Source organism: Sphaeramia orbicularis, chromosome 11, assembly GCF_902148855.1.
Source record: "Sphaeramia orbicularis chromosome 11, fSphaOr1.1, whole genome shotgun sequence".
NCBI classification, from domain to species: domain Eukaryota; kingdom Metazoa; phylum Chordata; class Actinopteri; order Kurtiformes; family Apogonidae; genus Sphaeramia; species Sphaeramia orbicularis.
In genome coordinates, this window is record NC_043967.1 from 26,438,331 (window position 1) to 26,458,821 (window position 20,491).

General features: G+C 38.4%; 1 protein-coding gene across 3 annotated transcripts in view; it reads left to right on the plus strand.

Annotated features, from left to right (window-relative positions):
- The window catches only part of LOC115428386 (growth factor receptor-bound protein 10-like), a 67,345-nt gene that overhangs the window by 23,312 nt on the left and 23,542 nt on the right, over positions 1–20,491 (plus strand). For all 3 annotated transcript variants that reach the window (XR_003936619.1, XM_030147409.1, XM_030147410.1), the window contains one exon: positions 18,114–18,270. Coding sequence is in view for 2 of the 3 variants with exons in the window: in XM_030147409.1 (XP_030003269.1) it covers positions 18,114–18,270 (157 nt within the window). In the remaining variant the exon portion in view is untranslated. The remainder of the gene's footprint in view (positions 1–18,113; positions 18,271–20,491) is intronic.

Consider the following 20,491-nt stretch of genomic DNA (forward strand, 5'->3'; position numbering starts at 1 on the left):
TTGCCCACACCCAGGTGGCAGCATTCAGTTCACACGCACAAATATACAACTTGTGATAAGGACATTTTGCTGACATCATCTCACAAGGTCTGGAGTCAGAGACAGAGTTTGCAGTTTGTACAATAGATCTTTTGTTTGTGTGGCAGTGTTTAAGAACTGACTCCCAGCACATCTTCATTTTGTCCACAGTTGGGCCTTTTATTTCAGGGGTCAGAGTTTAAGCTTGGAGTCATTGTGTTAAAAACTGATTTAACCCATAAAGACCCAAACATCCACCATCTACTGATTTAACCCACAAAAGACCCAAACATCCACCATCTACTGATTTAACCCATAAAGACCCAAACATCCAGCATCTACTGATTTAACCCATAAAGACCCAAACATCCAGCATCTACTGATTTAACCCAAAAAAGACCCAAACATCCAGCATCTACTGATTTAACCCAAAAAAGACCCAAACATCCAGCATCTACGGATTTAACCCAAAAAAGACCCAAACATCCAGCATCTACTGATTTAACCCAAAAAAGACCCAAACATCCACCATCTACTGATTTAACCCATAAAGACCCAAACATCCACCATCTACTGATTTAATCCATAAAGACCCAAACATCCACCATCTACTGATTTAACCCAAAAAAGACCCAAACATCCAGCATCTACTGATTTAATCCATAAAGACCCAAACATCCACCATCTACTGATTTAACCCATAAAGACCCAAACATCCACCATCTACTGATTTAATCCATAAAGACCCAAACATCCACCATCTACTGATTTAACCCATAAAGACCCAAACATCCAGCATCTACTGATTTAACCCATAAAGACCCAAACATCCACCATCTACTGATTTAACCCATAAAGACCCAAACATCCAGCATCTACTGATTTAACCCAAAAAAGACCCAGACATCCACCATCTACCAAAATCATCCACTGATATAAACTGTTTAATCCCTATTGATCCACTAATACATGTAAATAATTGGTGTAAAATACAGTTTGTCATCTTTTCATAGTCATCAGATATAACCCATTTGGATGTTCAGGTGCGCCGTAGTTACTATGAAAACACTGTCATCTTCTACAACATTGATTCATCAGTAAATCCCATGGAGTTGGATCAGTGACAGTGGATGGAGATACTGGGTTTATGTTAAGTTAATGATAGATTTTGCTGACAACATCACTTTTTCTTCAGTTTTCTCATTTTTTGATGTAACAATCCTCAGCTTTACTCTGAGCTTTTATGAACATCTGCATGATTAGTAAATTAAATGTATCTGAATTTCACTGAAAAAACACAAAATACAGAAGATAATATTACAATAAATGGTGATAAATCACTTAAGGATGGTTAAATATAGAGAAAAATTTATTTGGGAACTGACACAAATGTCACAGTTTGTCCTTATGGGTTAAATTGGACATAGCTTTATTATATATGTGCGGTTTAACCAGCATTTCCAAGGTTGTTTGTGTCTGTGTATTGTTTTTCATGAGCTGCTTTGTTTGTGAAACTGAGCATTCATTTGTCAAACAATCTTCACTGCTGACACTGGCAACACTCGTGTCATTTTTAATGTATATTTTATGGCGTGTTGCCAAGTTAAAGTGGGCAGGAAATTCTTGAAGGTTGCTTAACGGCACAAAACAGGAAGATGGTGCTATTCTTCCAGCATGAACAGTGATAAAGCTCGGTTGGAAGGAGTGAAAGACACATGGAAAAACCACTTCCAACATTCCATCATGTTTATCATCTTCAGTAAAAAAAGAGAAACTATTGGCTGAGGAAGCAGAGGAGGTGGCTGGGAGACTGATAAATGTGTGGCTGGAGGTTATGGGGATCATGGGAAACTAAAAGCTCCAGTATAAAAGAACCATCTCCATCATGATTTGATTAGTCGTTAATGAATTTGACAGGAATACATGCATATTGCAGTGCTTTCAACGTTGCTGTGGCTGTGAACCAGGACCAGCTTAAAGTGGCCTCCTTCAGTGGATGCGTGTGGATGTTTGTTAATGTGCTCTTAATGTTTAGAACAAGCTGTAGCTAGTCTTCGACTGATTGAATGAAAGTTTCACTGATCAAATGACTTCAGATCAGTAAGACCGGCTGGAGACTGACCATGTTATGGTCTTTAACTCCAGACGGCAGTACCTCCGTTTGCATGCTATATTGTATAATCTGACTATGAGTTTAAGAAGAGGACTGGGTTAAAGACACAATTTGTAATATTTCTGCTGTAAAACATTCGGAGATGAAGTAAAATTATCAACAGAGAGTGAAGAAATAAGAGTTTTGATGTTATGTCAAAGATTGTCAGTGCATTATAAAATAGGTATCTACAGTAGTTAGCGTGCTAACCAGCTGGCGTAGAAACATCCCGCCTTGTTGTTTCCACTTTTTACCTCTAAAATGAGTAGAGTTATGGTAGTGTCCAGTCTGCCCTCAGTCCAACATGAGAAGAAGGAGTTACACTGGTGTTTGGGTTGGTGCCATGGGTGTATTTAGAAAAATAAAACTTACTCGATGCTACATTGCTACATATAGTCACGAAAAAAATTATTAGACCATCAAAAGTCATCAAAAACAATGGTTTTGCAATCAAGTAGTAACTCCTGTGTGTATCATGTGACTAAAACAGACAGAAAAGAACACATGGAATGTCTAAAAGCACTGTTTTTGGCAGTACAATGTCATAGCTATTGATGTAAGAACTGAAGTGATTTTGGTTATTATCGAGAAAACCATGGAAAATGGATAGATATCAGCTCCGAAATTAAACTTTTATAAAACCCATTTATGAGATTGAAGAAGACAAGAGTGATCTAATCATTCTTTCTGCGACTGTATGTTGTGCCTCATGGATGTATAGAGCAAGGTTCTAATAGTTTTGGATTTGTTATTATAGTTTAGTTTTAGTTGGTTCTAACTTTTTTTTCTCTAATTCAGTTAGTTTTAATTAGTTTTTAGAGCAGGTTTGCTATTTTTTATTAGTTTTTGTTATTTTCTAAATGCTTAGTTTTAGTTTCGTATCTTTTCTCTTCCTCTCCATCATATTGTAATAAATCCCAGACAGGACTCTGCTGCTTTCTCCCAACTTTAGTCTCCATGTTTCCAGGTAGAGTGGGGACCAGAAGACGACTGGAAACCACAAGTGACGAGAAGTGATGGACCATCAAGTGTCGTATGGTGACAGCAGAGAAAATTACTACAGCGAAATAAATCAATTTCATATCAATCCGACATTGACAAAGACGAAAACTAAGGGAGTTTTATCCATAATTTTTATATATTTTAGTTAGTTTTGTGAACACACAATACAGTTTCAGTTAGTTATCGTTTTTTTCTTTTAATTATAGTTTTTATTTATTTCAGTTAAAGAAAATATTTTTACAATTCTAGTTTTCATCATTTTGTTAGTTTTCGTTAACGATAATAACCTTGGTATAGAGTAACCCTAACCCCGTCCCCTGACATTGAAATTCCTCTTCTGGAGTAGCGCTATTGCCTTTTACGTTTTTCCTGTCAAAACATGATTTTAGGGAGGATATTCATGTCCCGAACAGCCCACTGTGCTCTGACCGATCAAGCAACAACCCAGTAAATTCATAAATCTGTAGGTAAATGAGTTTGTATCCAAGAGGAAGGGTCATTAAAATGCAAGACAAAAGTGTGTAGTGAGGTGTCAAACCATTTAAAAACTTTTCCAATGATTGATAAACCCTAAAATACTTACAAAACAACAAGTATCTGGCTCAGCTCTTGATGTATAAGGGCTATAAATGTGCCATCGCTGCTAGAAGAATACACTAACTGTGATTGCATCTAACTTTAATACATTTTTCCTCTACAGGTTGCAGTCCTATAACTTTCATAACATTCCAAATGGTGTTGATATATTGCTAAAGTCTGAGCTAAGCATAATGAAATGCACTAGACTCACAAAAACAATAGCTTTCCCTTTGCAGAACACAGGAGTTCTAAATCTAATTCTGCCTCAATCAGATAGTTGAATACTTTGAAGTGAGCTAACATGTTAAAATCCCATACTAGTATATCGTGATAGTTGCAGACCAGCAATTACTGAGTTCTGTGAGGTAAAATGAGTCTGGTGGCCCATTGGAAAGGTCTGTCTTTTTTTGATTTGATTTGGTTTCAGTGATTTATTCCAAACATGCAATGAAATTTAACATATATGTGAACAAGTAAAACGTAAATAATAATACAAAAATCAACAATCAAGACAATCTTAGACGGAAGAACAGCACAATAGTTTCATTTACATGCCTGAAAAGGGGTGGGAAGAAGTGCAACATGTGTCTGGCAAAATAAAACATATACATACCTGGTCTCAGAGTTGTCAGTTGTCAGCTTCCCTCTGAAAGTGGGAATATTTAACATTAATATTACAAATGATACCTTTTAACGTTTTCAGATGATTGTGTTCAGTGCATATCTGTATAAATAACTATAAATAAAGTGCAGGGCTCTTGTAGTCTGAGGAGGAGTTACTGTCATGCACTGAGGAAACCTTACGCAACACTGCAGACAAGACTCTCAGACGTGCCGTGCGTTGGTCTGCAGACATAGTTGCATTGTATTTGCATTGGCATGGCTTTATCAGATGATCTCCAGCTCTCTGTCTCTCCCTCCAGCTGTTGAGTTGGAATCTGAACATTCTTCACTAAGCTGCAGTTTTTCTAACAGGGACACACATTTTATATTATGAGCATATTCTTCATGTGCGTGAGACATGACAGGTTTATAGTCTGCGTTGCCGTTAGTAACAGATGAATTTGTCCTCGGGGTATCATGACCAGACTACCAAGAATAGATAACATGACGTGACTGCTCCATACATTTAAGAAGATACTTCTCTGAAAATCTTATTTAACCAAGTAAGTGAACCTGTTAGTCGCTAATGATGCAGCTAATTCAGTTGTCTGACTGTATTCAGTCTGAACTCTGATAATATCACTTTCCCACACAGTTGTGGTAAGTCTAGTCTTACTCCATGCAGTTCAGTCATATTACCCTGGCTTTCACAAGGATTTGGTCATGTCCCCGGGGATAGGTGTCCTCTCTGCTGTCTGTCATCACAAGCCGGGTGGGTTTTCTTTGGCATCAGGACTACTGCTGTAACGCAATCCCCTGCTTTTATTTGTGGCCAGCGACGCAGCATTACGAACATAAGGGACGGGAAGGAGGCCCAGTGGTAAAAGAGGCCGCCCCTAGACCAGAGCTCATGGGTTCAGACTCCCTGTGTTAGTGAGCTCCCATCCAAGTAGCTCTGAGCAAGATGTTGTATGTCTTCCAGCTCACACTGTTGCTCTGAGGCTAACCCTGACCTCTGACCTGCCTCTGGAGGACGGCAAAAGAAAAGAGGGGCTTAGAAAAAAAAAAAAAAAGAAAAAGCCAGTTTATTGTTGTTTGTTATTAGTAAGAGATCTGCATAGATAATATTTAGTTTAACCTTATAACATTTGCCCTTTTCATTGATCTTTCATTTAAGGTTAGGTTTATAACAGGAAAAGGATCTTCTGGTTTCTGCATTAAATGTGATTGAAACCAACTTAAACTACATCTGTTCATTGCGAACCTGACAGACATGCTGCTGATGGACCTGGGGGATGTCAAAATATAAAATATTTACACAGTTTTTAATATTGTCTATGAATGTGTCTTTATCGTTTCCTTTCGTTTTATGACCTATGCCATACACTAAGGATAAGCTTTTGTGCATTATTTTTTGCTCGCTTGGCTTTAATATTATCAGGTGCTACTAAAAGAAGTACTACTGCTCCGTGCTTTGCAGTGGGATAATTTGACTACCATCCCCCCTTTTGTCTTTGGTCAGCTGATGTACTTCTGCACGCAATGGTCTGCTGACCCACTGCAACCAGATCAGGTGCATATGTGTGTGTGTGTGTGTGTGTGTGTGTGTGTGTGATCGTGGTTAAAGCTGTTCCAGTATTGTAAGTATATAAATACAGTGTATATTATAAGCTATATTACATGCCAAGATACTTAAGTATTCACTGAGATGTTATTTCTGACCCTGACTCCACAAAGTCTGAGTCTTAGAGTGTGTTATGAAGATGTATGTGACTTTTGATTTGCTGCCAAGTATTAAATACTTTACATGCACAGCGATGTGATGACACAACTTGGTAGGAAACATGTGGTTCTTTGACACATACACAAAAGACCAGAGCTGCTGACTGTTCATGTGAGCTCAGAACTTGCAGTTGCTCCTGTGGCAATTGTACAGATAAATTTCTCTTTTGAGATAACTTGTGAAAAAGCCAGAAATTCAGCTTTTACTTAATACTCTTGAAATATGGATCAGTAAGTGAATTCCAAATAAGGGAGTTTGTACATTCTTTGATGTGTCAGTGATATCTTGTGTATATCCAGGCTCTGCAGCAGGAATTCATTGTTCCTTGTTTACAGTTCAGACAAAACAGATGAAACATGAGTCCATATGGAATCTTTACACAGAACAATACATCATTTTGGATACTTTTCTGCTAAGTCCACCCAAGTTTCTTTTGAATTTTAATGATTGACATCTTGAATATTGATTTGTGATGTGTTTTCATGACTTTCATAAATCTTATGGTGACATTTACACCTGAACAGATTCTCAGAACTAGCTGGTAATCGTCCACCAGTGTGAGAGAGGCACTCTGTTCCACTGTGAACATCTGTGAGTGTGTTAGAGGGAGAAACCGTGCCGTGTCAGGGTCGTGGTGGGGTTGGGTGGAGTGGGGAGGTGAGCCACTCAGTGAGGCTTTGTGGTGGCGCTCCACTGAGGTGAAATTGAGTTTGGCCTGTCTGCAGAGCTAATCAGCTCTGTCTGGCTTGTAACCCGACCACTTACAGACGTGAAAGATGGCTGATGCTGTAATAGACAAGGGTGGGAAGTCACCACTAACCAGCATTCAAATGCCCACATTAGTGGTGGGTGTGTTAGTCTAGTATGGCAGCTGCCACCAGATAGACTGCTAGCATTTGGAAGGTGGCACCAACTTGTATCAAACATCAGGGTCACATACGAATTGGCTGCTTTATGGACTATGACAATGGTGTTGAACTCATTTTAATTCAGGGGCCACATGCATATCAATCTGATGAATAGCACAACCTATAAATAATAAACCCACATTTTTTGTTTCTGTTTTAGTGCAAGAAAGTAAACGAGCTTGTGAATTACAACATACAGATCACAGTGGATCTACAAACCAACAAAACATTTAGCAACAGGCATATTATTGTTAAAATTTTTGTTATGTCTTTTTTGGACCAATATGCTGCTGCTCCAGAAATTTTTGCATAAGGATAGTTTGTAAATGTAAAGATTTTTATCATGTAAATTAACTTTTTTCACACTAAAACAAAAAAAAGAGAAAAATTTGGAGTTTTCATAATTTTTAGGTTATTATGCTATTTTTACTTGTCCAATACACTGCATGTAGCCTTTAAATAGTGGTGGCTGCTTGTCTTTCAGAGAGGGGAAGCTCATTGTCAGCTTACATAAAAAAATGGTCAGGTTATTTAAACATAAATTTGGCCCTTCGTTCCTTTTTAAGAAAATGGTCAGTGACCTTATCGTACCAAGTAAACAAGAAAACATTGAAATTATGTTAAATTGAAACAAGGAAGTACAATGAGTGTGTTTCATTTACAGTGCAAGAAATGAACAAGTATTTTCGTAGTGGTTTCTCTCTCAATTTCACAGCAGAATGTGCGACGGTATTAAACTGAACTCTGTCAAGTGAGGGAGTATATCTCAAAATAGCTGTCAATCAAACAGGATTCAGCCTTTTGACTGATCCTCCAATCAGCACATGGAAGCCTGGTGTCCAGCCCGGCCGAGGTCCGCCCACAGCTCCATTCACCCCCAGAGAGGCCGAGCATCCGGGGGCGGGACAACATTGTGGCATTTATCCAATTACCGTCCAGTTTTGAGGCAATGAAAGAAACTGTTCCACTCAGTCCCATTGAAGTGCATGGACGCTGAGCGTCTACGGGCAAATGCATTGAGCAGAGATTGTATGAGAAAACAGCGCAACGGGAATGTATGAGAAGTGAACAACATCGAGTCTGCTGATTTGTGATAAAGCTGATTCTGAACGAACTCGTCTTTGAGATGAACGTGTTCTAACACATTTGTAGTCAATGAAATGTCAACACGACCGTACATATTTAACCATTTAATTTTCGTAATTTTAGGGGAAGCCGGGCTTCCCTTGCAGTCATTCGTTCATTCATTCATTCATTCATTCATTCATTCATTCATTCATTCATGTCATTGAGTCTAATTATGGTGGGGTTTTCTATTACTTCTACTATTCAGAAGGTTGATTTAGAAGTGTAATTGGTAGTTACTCTATTAAAAATGTGTTAAGTCAGGTAGCTATTGCAAATACTTTAACAAAATAACTAACAAAAAACTGATTACATTTCTTTTGAATTGGTAAATAAGTCTGAAAAATCATAAAATCATGCATTTAGACACGGTCAGTTTTATTAAAAGGTCTCTAATATAACTCAAGTAAAGTCATGAAAATTTAGATTTTAAAGCACAACCACCAAAACAAATCACAAAAATGTATTCAGATGTAGTCCCTTTGTAATCTTAACTATGGTTGTCTACGGCTGTTAAAAATGTTAATTCAATCATGTTAAAGTAAAATCAGTGGTATCAGTGATCATTGTCTTTATAGTTTAAAGGCTGAGTTTTAAACCAAAGTGAGTGTCAAAGAAAATAGATGATTATTTGTGGCATTAAAGTCTTCTTTATGATCAAAATATAACAAACACTTGCCAATATTTCTCAAATCTTGATCTAGTAGTAAATTGTTCGTTCAAAATCAAAACATGTACAAGTAACATTAAGTATAACATGAAGCATTTTCAGCTTCAGTGTGACCAAATAAACCAAATCTGACTGAAATGTGCTGGAATAATGGCAATCACAACTAAGTAAAATTATATTGTTATAATTATTGTTACCCTGCCTCCCAAAGGGGAGGCAGTTGGTGTTGTTTTTGGTTCAGTTTGTTTGTTTCTTTTTCACTTTAGTAGCAAAACTATTGGTTCAGTTCATACCAAACTGGGTTTACAGATTGCAGTGACCCAGAATAGATCGCATTACATTTTGGGAAAGGTAGGTCAAAGTTAAAGATTTTTTATGAATTTTTAAAATCTTTTTTTCCTCCCATTTACTTATAATGGGTAAAATTTCAAATATCTATAAAAACATCAATTTTGTTTCAATTTACTTCAAACTTGACACATATATAATTTTTATATTTAACTAATATTGAGTATAGATGAAAGAGTGGATCGGTGCCAAACTAAGATGGAATATGTGTGGGGGTTTGTTGTGCCTGGCACCACTTGTTTTATTATTGCTCGGTGGTAAAACTTTAGCAAACTTGAGTTCCATATGTTTCCTCAGTAAATGATATATAGCAATAGTAAAATAATAAAAGAGACATGCAGCACACAAGTTTAAAATGTGTGTGTGTGTGTGTGTGTGTATATATATATATATATATATATATATATATATATATATATATATATATAAATGTATACATAAAAATGGCACCAGATTATGGTTACATGTACAGTAATTAGTCACATAATATTACATGGAAATTGTTACTTATGACTTGGTGTCTATTAACCAAAACAAATATCAAACCTTTAAGAGCAGTAGATTAAAGTTTGAAGGGAATTTGCATCATCTGCTACTGTGTGCAGACATGAAAACAAGAAATACTGCAATGATGTCATGTTTGCAGTGGAGTTTGTGCTGCTCCAGAATTTTTCATTTTCACATATCATTTCCAAATATCAGTCTACTTTTTATTAATAATCAGTCAATATCTACTTAAAAAAGGAAAAAAAATAACTGATACCTGTCCTGCATTTCCACTTCATAGAAAACCTGAGAAAGCGTAGAATCTCCCAGAATCCTTTGGGTTTATATAAAAATCCCAATCAGAGACCCTTTCTCCCATCCCCCACTGCTCTGAGTGAATGAGAGCTGGTTGTAACACTGTGCAGGTCCTGTTACTGCAGTGGAGATCTGCTCTGGCTTAAAACAACCGGCTCAGTTGTGTGTTTGTGTGCATGTGCTTACGTTAACTTGTGTAGTGTGTTTGCGTATAGCCTGATAGGTTTAGGGGCCCGTAAACCCCTTGGTCAAGTGGGCCTGACCCTAGCACAGATTATTGTGTTTGACCTCTGACCCCTTATGTACTGTGCTTGTGTGTATTTGTTTGTGCTTGTGTCTGTGTGTTTCTTTGTTTATATGCCTGCAGGTGTCTGCCCATGACCCCTGAATCCAACATGCCGCTGCTCCAAGCCCTCTGTGTGTGTGTGTGTGTGTTTGTGTGTGTGTTACTATAAGCAGCATAGGAAACTAATAACAAAGTACATGTCCACCCCCTCACCCTGCTCTGTCGAAGAACAGAAAAAGTGGGGGTGGGGGAAAATAGCAATGGAGCAATGAAAAATATTCTATGACAGCTACACAGAAACTAAAAGCCTTCTCAAGTAAAAGTGTGTAAGAATTAGCAGTAAATAGTGTTAAAGTATTAAAGTAAGGGCAGTGTTTGGTTTATTACATTTGAAGTGCGAGAGTTGGAGCTGCTGGAGGTGGAGGTAGTTTTATATAAACTGAAGGACTCATCGCATGATTAATCGGAAAGGAAAGAAGAAAATGTAAACTTTATCACTTTAGACTAGGTTGAACTTTGCAGAAGCTCCAGAATTCACACTGAAGTGCAGTTTGATGTCCAATCTGAGGAGCAAAAGGAAATGCAATAATGAAAATAACTTCTACTCTATCAAAGTGATATAATTACATATTGTTGCTGTCAGGCGGAAACCTCGTAAGTCCATTTTTGGTTGTTGTCATATAATGATTCTATTGGTCAGTCTTCACATTGGCCTGATGGTTTTAGAAATATTTAACCAGTGAGAAGTGTTGAAAATGGCTTGTGTCTATATCTCTTTACTTTATTTAGAATATACATCATTTTTCTAGTTTTTAAAAAAATAACTGTACTGGAGATGAGAGGTTTCCACCTGACAGCAATGATATACATGTTGATAAGTACGCCTCACATAACGTTACACAGACAGAACTGGAAATATATAAACCTTTACCTTTGTCAAAGTGTTTACATTGTAGTGTGTGTGAGATCAATGTCCAGTCGTTTTGGTCAGAGATGAAATGATTTCAGAAGTTTAAAGAGATAAATGTGTATTTGGTGAAACTCACTGACATCTGAAATGTGAGCCGGACTGCACAGATTTATATAAAAATGGAAGAAGCCATGGAGGATTGAAACCCTTGGATTAATCATTAACAAATCATTGTAAGTAATGAAAGCTGTCAAACAAATGTAGTGGAGTACAAAGTGCATTTGATTTTAAAGGGGTCATATTTTTCTAAACCCACTTTTATTAGTCTTTGGTACATCTATTTGTGTATTTTGACCCTAATAGTTCATAAAGTTTGAATTTGAACCCTCCAGGTGCTGCAAAGCTATCTTTATATTCATTTTGGCAAAAATTGAGTGGATTTCTACAACCCGTTTTAATTGCTTTTTAATTTGTTAAGTTTTGTAATTAACTACATCACGACATTTGCACATACAAAGTCAAAACTTCCGACAAACATTTCTCTGAGTATGACATAATTGTTTGTCAGCAGCAGCGGTTGTAGTCCATACTGAAAATATGTCCAAACTTCGAGCCGATTACCTAAAATGTTCAGTTGTTGGTTGAACAGGACAGAGCAGCACAGCCAACAACCTGGAGGGGGTGGGGTGTGAAGTGGCTCATGTGCATTTAAAGGGCCAGCGCTCAAAACGACCTTTCTGGTGTCATTACTCAGAAATAGGGTTGAAGATGGACCTGTGGAGATGAATTAATGAAGAGTTCAGACCCAAGCATCATCATAATAATAATAATAATAATAATAATAATGGATTAGATTTATATAGCGCTTTTCTATGAATGCATACTCAAAGCGCGTACAGAGGATCCATTATTCATTCACTCACACATTCTCACTCTGGTGGTGGTAAACTACATTTGTAGCCACAGCTGCCCTGGGGCAGAGTGATGGAAGCGTGGCTGCCAATCCGCACCTACGGCCCACACCTACGACCTGTGCAAGTATTCCCCACTCATTAATCCTGAATGTGTCTTTAATAGGTGTGTGCTAACAAGTGGCTAAATGAGACTTCAGAGGTTGTTGGGGACATTAAAGGTCACCACGTTGACCACAGAACCTCATCTACTCACCAGAATCGGCCTTCACAGCATTAACTAGATCAGGCCATGGTAAGAGGAATGGTTTTTGTAGAACAGTTAAGCATGCAATCAAATTACAAGTTGGGAGCTTAGTAGTGGTGACAGTGAAGTCATGTGTTATTCGTTTATAGACTAAAGTTAGCGTTTTCATGTAGCTTTTGGATTTGGGTTCAAACATCATTGTAGTGACAAAAAAAAAACAATGCTTCTAGATGTTAACTTCCATGTATATGTCATTCCTGTACAAGTCTTATTTCTGATGTAAAATAAAATAAAATAAAATATAAAGTTGCATAAAACAGAAACTCTTGTGTAAATTCAGGGCTCTACATTCATATTTTCTTAACTTGACAAGGAGCTCAGAAATCTACATGCCCAAAGTTTTCTTTACCTACTTAGTAGTTAAAGAAGTTTGTGATTTTTAATCTGCATGCACAGTGCTCATCTGAACAGGAAGCAAATTAGCTCAGTCCATTCTGTTTACCAGTGACTTTTCTAGATTTAATAGCCTGGTGTGAAAAACTTAGTTACTTTCCATCACTAGGCAAGCTATGGAAATAATTCAATTAACCCTCCAGTATCCGGGTGCGCCTTTTAGGCACACTTTGCACTTCGTTTTAAAAAACTTCATATTATTTTTCACAATTTAAATAAGGTTAGAATTCAAAAGTTGTTCATTTTTGCATGATCTTTAAAATTCTGGCCACCAGCTAAAATTTGCACATTGTAAACAAAAGAAAATTACAAGACTAGCATCTGTCTCCCAAGTGTGCCTAAAATGCACTATTTCTTCCATTTGATATGTATGATTAGGGCTGACCTTGATTTACAAAAATAAAATCAAATTAGAGCAGAAAAATAAATCAATATATAATATTTAATAGTTTGAATTATAGGTGTGCCTTTTTGGAACACTTGATGACAGATGCTAGTATTTTTGAACATTTGATCTAGCGCCAAAAATAATAATGCAAATTAACCAATGTTGCTGTTAATCACTGACATATGCCAGGCTGCAAAAATCAAATAATGTGTGATCCACTTTTTATGTAGTATATTGAAAAAAATTAATTTTTTATGTTTTTTGCACCCAAAAAAAATGGTTTGTTTACATTACAAACATGGCATTTAAAGGGTTAAAAAATGTGACAATTATTGAGTATTTGGTATTTTTATTTACGGCTCAAGTTGATGAAATAGAAAAAAGTGTAAAAGCATTAAAAACAAACTGTATGAAAATTTTTTTTGACATTATTCCACAAGTGTGCCAAAAAGGCACACTTGGTGCTTAGTAAGGGCCCTGGTGGACGGGATACCGGAGGGTTAATTAAGGTGTATCTTCCTGAAAATGCTGAAAAACTGATATTATTGTTCCTCTTATTCCCCTTTAGACCTTTCTTGCTCAACAAAAACTCAAAATAAACTGTTTCTGGTAATATATTAATTGTGAATGTGTTTATAGTTTCAGTAAAGACTTTTATAAATCAAGCTTTGTCCTCAGAAAACAGTCCGTCAGAATTGTAAATCATGCATAGCATTGAAAAAAAATGGATCATACTGGCATCAGATCACCATATCGTCCATCTCTGCTGCTAGTCCAGCTGTTTATGGGTCACACATTGTCTGAAAGTATAAAAAAAGGAGTTTTCTCTGAGTATCTTTTCTTTCACATATGTTCCTAATACTTGACCATGCATTATCCTCATAACACACACGTGTACATTGTCAGTTGGTGCATCCAGATGGCTGCAAAATGAGGCTGAAGTCAAACGTTGAGAAGTGAAGTAAAAAAAAAAAAAAAAAAAGTTGGAGCTCATTGTAGGGTTTACATTTCATCTAACTCCTTTGTGTGTATCTATATATATATACGTGTGTGTGTGTGTGTGTGTGTGTGCGGTTCGTGGTCCTCATGCACAGTGTATTAGGGGCCAGCTGGGTTGGCCTGTACTCTACACATGAGCCTGATTATGACTCAGTATTGCATTACTGACATTCCTCCATAGCGCTCCCTCTTTTCTCTATTCCTCTGTACCCCCTCCCTCATTTTTCTTCGTCTCCCTCTCCTTCTCTGCCTACCTCTTCAAAAGCTGGGCCAGATTTGCTGAGCAACGACCCCCCCCCCCCCCCCCTCGAACCGCCCTTCTTCTCTTCTCTCCTTTCCCATCCTCCCCTTCTACCCCTCCCTTGACCCCCCTTCAGTAAAAAACAGACACGTGATCCATACAGCTACAAATTGAATCAGCGCACTTTTTTTTTCTTTAAAGAGGACTTCTTTCGTCTGCCTTCTTTGCAAACTTGAAGCCGTCGGTGTGTGTTACACATGTTGTTCTGGTCCTAACACACTCGCATAGTATTTCACATACAGCTGAGCAGGAGGAAGAGGAAGGTGGGGGGGAGTGGTTAAAAACTGAAAAGGAAATATCAGTGGATGCATTAAAAATAAAGGATGTATGTTATTTTACGATAGTTGTATTTTTTCCTTTTTTTGAATTCAACAAACTGTGAAACACCTCATGTTGTTTAACCATAAAAGACATAGTACTGGTTTTTCTTGTGACTTCCAAATTTTACTCTACATTTAGTCTTTCCTAAATGATTTATCCCAATTTATTATAATATTATCAGGTATTTTCCTGTATTTAATGTACCAATCCTGAGAAAACTGAAGAAAAATTTCCATTTTCAGCAAAATATATCATTAAGTGAATAACTACTGCCATTTGATAAACTACATTGGTGAATCAATGTTGACCTCTGAACATATATCTGCTGTAAAAAAAAAAAAAGTTGAAAAACAATTTTATCTGAATCATCAGTTATTAATAGGATTAGTGGTTCTTAATATTTAAACATCAGTAGATGCTTTTGGATGTTTAGGACTTTGAAGGTTAATGTGATTTGATTTTCAGTACACAAGGAGTAAAACTCTCCAATATCAGTGCATGAATGACTTTTTTTTTTTTCTTTTTTTTTTTTTTTTACCTTTTTTTCTACTGGTTTTACAGCAGTTATGTTCTTTTTTAAAATTTAATTAAGTGAGCAGTACATAACAAAACATGTGAAAGACATGACAACAAATAAGGCAAAACAAAAACAGACACACACCAGTGTATAATGATGAATATGTAATTAGTTATTAGTTACATTTTCATTAATGATATTATGTTAATAGGTGACTCGGAGGCATTCTAAAGAGATGTGCTGCATCCAAAGAGTAGAAAATACAAAAGAACCACAAAATAACAGTGAGGATTTGTACCACAGTGTGTATTGTGACTTTAATTTTATTAAAATGGGGAAATTAGAACTGAAAAAAGTTTTATGTAGGAACTACTACTGAGCATTTTTTAATGATACTCAACAGTCAAATTAGTAACTTTAAAAAAAATTCTAAGTTATTGAATTCTTTTGATAACCAATTGAGTCATTTCATATTTTTTTTGCTCCTGTGTTACAGTAAACTGAATATGTGTGGATTGTGGACAATAAGACATTTCAGGATCCATCTGTGGCTCATTAGCATTTTATAGTTCAAACAACTGATAATCAACAGGTTAAATGAAATCATGCCAAGTTGCAGCTTTACATGTGCATTTCTTGGTCTTTAGTCTCCTGAGCTTGTTCTCTGTATCCATTTGTGTGTGTGTGGAGAGTTGTGGGCGTGTTAGAGAGTTTTAGATGTGGTGTTCTGTACAAAAGCAGCTCACATTGATCCCATTCTTTTTTTTTTTTTTGGTGAAGGATGTGGGGATGTGAAAACGTAGCTCTGAAGATAATAAGAGTTTGAAGTATGTGACAGGTAACAGTTCACCGTTGAAAAACCCAACACTGGGTTAATCCAGTGTGAGGAGGAGGAGGAGGAGGAGAGAGAGAGAGAGAGAGAGAGAAAGAGAGAGAGAGAGAGAGAGAGAGAGAGAGAGAGAGAGAGAGAGAGAGAGAGAGAGAGAGAGAGAGAGGAGCGGCGGCTCATACCACTCGTCACCGCTCAGCCTTTATGCTGCCCAGCACGAGAAGAAGAAGAAGAAGGGGCAGGCTGTCTTTCTTGTTTCGGTCTCTCTGTTTCACTCTCGTCCTTCCTCTGTCACTTCCTCCCTCTCCTCCCTCCCCGCCACCCCCACCCCCCCTCGTCTCTCTTACCTCTCTTGCATTCTCCTTCCCGATCCCTCCCTCCCTCTCTCTCTCTCTCTCTCTCTCTCTCTCCCTGACTTCCTCCCCTCCCTCCCTCCCTCCCTCTCTGTCTCTGTGTCACTGGAGAGCGTCTCAGTGTGAAAATGCCATCCTGCTCTCCAGACTGTTGCCTCTTTCAGGCTGTGGAGGTAAGAGACTTGTGTGTTAAGTGTCCGTTGCGAGTTGTGTATACGTGTGTGAGTGAGTGAGTGTGTGTGTGTGTGTGTGTGTGTCAGTTTGCAGCAATGAGGCCTTTGCATTTTTTCCCTCTTTCAAAACTTTTCTCAAACAAAACTCATGAAAATACTTTTTTTTTTCTCATTTTACGGGGGTGTGTAAGCAGATAGGAGGGAGTTTTCTATCTTTGCAAGGGCGCAGAACGCCGTGACGTTGTTTCTGGTTGTGTTTGGAATCTCTTTTTGCATCGTCTGGTGTTTTGTGTCATATCTAGGCTACCGTTGCTGTCATTTTCTGTCTTTTTTTTTTTATGTGTGTATGTTTTCACTTTATGGTGCCATTGTTTGACATAATTTTCCATGCCCCCCCACTTCTACCACTGCCTGTGCCAACATCACCAGCTTTGTATTTTGTTTCGTGTAATTTTCAACAGTTGTTCTCTGGTAGCTTTGTGTGTGAAGTGCAGGGGAGCTGAATTTGCAGCAGATTCCCTGCTGTGGACAGGAGATGTTAAGTACGTGGGCGTGTGAGAATACACACACACACAACTCAACACCACATACAACGCATGTACACCCATATGTCCTCTCTCTGAAATATGGAGGATAACGAGTTGTTGTGTTTTCCAATAGTAATCTGCCCATGTTTATGCGTGTGCTTTTGCGTGTTTTGCTGCCTGTGAGTCCTCCGGTGAATGTGCGAAACTGCACTGGTGTGAAGCAGCTGGTCTGTGGCTAGATGGGGAACAACACATTTTGGAGAAGGCAAAATTACACCCAGCTTAAATATCGCTTTGGGCACTTGGCTGAAATGGTTCAAAATGGCGCAACAATGGGAGGTACTACGCCTTTGAACTGGACCTGCCTGCTGCTCCCAGCTGTGACAGTTTTAAAGACGTTTCCAAAAGTGTAAATACAATTTGTGAATGAATCCAAGTATTTTTTTCTTATTTTTTTTTTTCGTGTATCGTTAATATTCCTGCTACACCAGAAATGTGTCATTGTGGTTATTGCGCAGGAAGTTTACATGCGTGTTTTTGGATGTGTGTGTGAGTTTGGTTGAGCTGTGGACAAAAGGCTTGAATTGAGAGAGAAGGGGCTGGCCGACCCTTCCAGAACGTCATCCTCCATTTTTTTTCCCTTGTACTGATCTCAAGTTGGAGTGACGGAATATTGTGAACAGGACCTTTTTTTTAGAGTGGACTTGACCAAGAGCTTGGTTATGGAGGTAAATGTAACTCCTGATCTGTTTTATTCTCCCGTAATTCCCTTCAGATTTCCGAAAGTGACTCGGGACACATCACGCCTTCTGAACGTTATTAGACTTTTTCCAGCGTGTGAAAACGTGACCTTTTACCGCTCTTATGTACATGTTCCCATCTTTACTCCCTTGTGTCTGTGTTTTTCAGATAGTGAAGGTGTGGAGCGAGGATGGGGCCGGGAAAGTTGTGGAAATCCCAGCCGACATGACGGCCAGAGATGTGTGTCAGCTGCTGGTCTACAAGAGCCACTGTTTGGATGACAATGCCTGGACGCTGGTGGAGCACCACCCCCTGCTTGGTCTTGGTAAGGATATGTACATATAGGTTTTGGTGTGTGGATGTAAATGTGGATTTGGTGTGGATGCAAATGCAATATGGATACAAACTTTGCTTGTATATTTTTGGAAAGAGGTCAAACAGCAATAATGAGTACGAAAAGTAACCTAAGTGAACACTAGTTAGAATTCCAGAATCACTTATATTCTTTCTACTGTAAATGTGTTTTGTAGCATTAATGCTTTGAAACCACAATGGGGAATCTATACAATTGTAGGATCTTCATAGATTCATATGAGGCTTGAAAAACTGTAAGAGGGTTCAGACGGGTGTTGGTAGGGATTACATTTCAGTCCTTTCTGAAAGTCGGCATCAGGCTTTAAAGTGTCCTTTCTGCAGGTGTGTGTCAATCTTGTATGTATGTCTCTGTGTCTATACTCCTTTTGTGTGTCGTCTCTGCATGGGTGGGGATACTCCCGTGTGTGTGCGTACCCTCAGTATGTATGTTCACTTGAGCATGGCACGAGTGCTTGTACGCCTTCTATACGACTCTGAGAGGGAGGTGTGGTGGTAGTAGGATTAAGTATTTTCCATGTTCTGCTCACATGCCTCCTACCTCCCAATAATACACTCAGCGGGAGGGGGGGGGGATTAATACAACGCAAATGCTTTGCTTCTTCACTTTTGCCATGTCTCTTTTTGAAGCGTTATTTCCTTCTTATGTTTTTTTTTGTTTTTTTTTTTCTGGCTCCGTCTTTGTCCTCGGTAAGGCTTTCCTTCTCCCAAGTCGTATTTTTAGAGTCAAAGGATTGCTTTGTGCTTTACTGCTTGATCTGTGCTTCTGGAAAAAAGTGCACCGGAGAGATGGAATGTGAGGTGAGGAGAGGGAGGGAGGGAGGGAAGGAGAGAGCGAGAGATGAGGGGTGAGAGAAAGCGAGGGAGAGAGACAGAGATGGAGAGAGAAGGGGGGGAAGGGCGGAGAGGCCTGAACTGAGCGTCATACCAGAGCTGCAAGGAACCAATCGTGGGTTTCCATCGGACGAGCCCCTAGCCTTTCTAGCCAATCAATCTTACCTTAACCCTCCACAGGAAATTCCCCTGCTTGCAGCCAGTGCGTGCACACAGCACACACAGACTTAAACAGAACTCAGACATTTCCAGCCCTAAAGTGCAGCCAGAATGCTTCTTTTCTTTTTTCTTTTTTTTTTTTTTTTTAGCATGAACTATAAACGGTTTCCCAAAAAAAGTTTACAGCTTCTTTTAAAGTGCATGTAGGGAGTCATGTGGATATTCTCATCCGTATCTGTATATTGTCTTAAAGAAAGAACACCATGAGAGTTAATCTAATGGGAGAATTAGTGCTAAATCCCAGTTGCTATCATTTCGTGTGTGTGTGTGTATGTGTGTGTGTGTTGAGTTGAGTTGACACAGAACTGGAACATCCTGTCACTATCAGTTTCTAATCGGCCTCACTCTGAGATCATATCCCCTCAACTTCAAGAAAGAGGAGAAAACACACACACACACACACACACACACACACACACATACAGTAACGTAGTCTTTGTGGTGCACAGTGAGCAGGTTATCCCTGTATGAGCTCTTAATGTGCGGCTGGGTGTTTGTCTGTGGCTTGTACTTTGCTTATGGCTTCGCTGCTCTCAGCAATCAGCCTAAATACATGACATCATCTTCCTGCAATGCCCACCTCCTCCTCCTCCCCCTTCTCCATCTCTCACCACTTCTCCTCCTCCTCCTCTCCACCTTCACCCCCTCCCTCTCTGCCTCACAGTGCTTCTTCTTTTCACAACCCCTCCTTATTTAACCTTTTACTCCCTTGCTCGTCTCTTGGCAACAGTTTTTCTTGCTGTGTCATTGTATACAATACAATCACTTGCCATAAATCAGGCTTACACCGCTTACTATTGTTATATTGTGATTCACATTAAAGCAATTAAAGTGTAATATGTAACATTTTCACGTTAGAATTTTCCAAACAATCATTAGGCCTGTGTGATATATTATACTGGCTCGTGCTGACATCGTATCTGTCATTTTATTCAGTGTTATTCACTTTCATTTGGTCACTGTGTTAAGGCTGTTTATGGGAAACACTGTTACCAATGACATCCTATCCCAAATTGATCACGGAATTACACTAATCAGCCATTACATTATGACTCCTGGCAGGTGAAGTGGTAAAAATGTTCATTATTTCATTGTAATTGCATCTATTAGTGTGTGGAGAA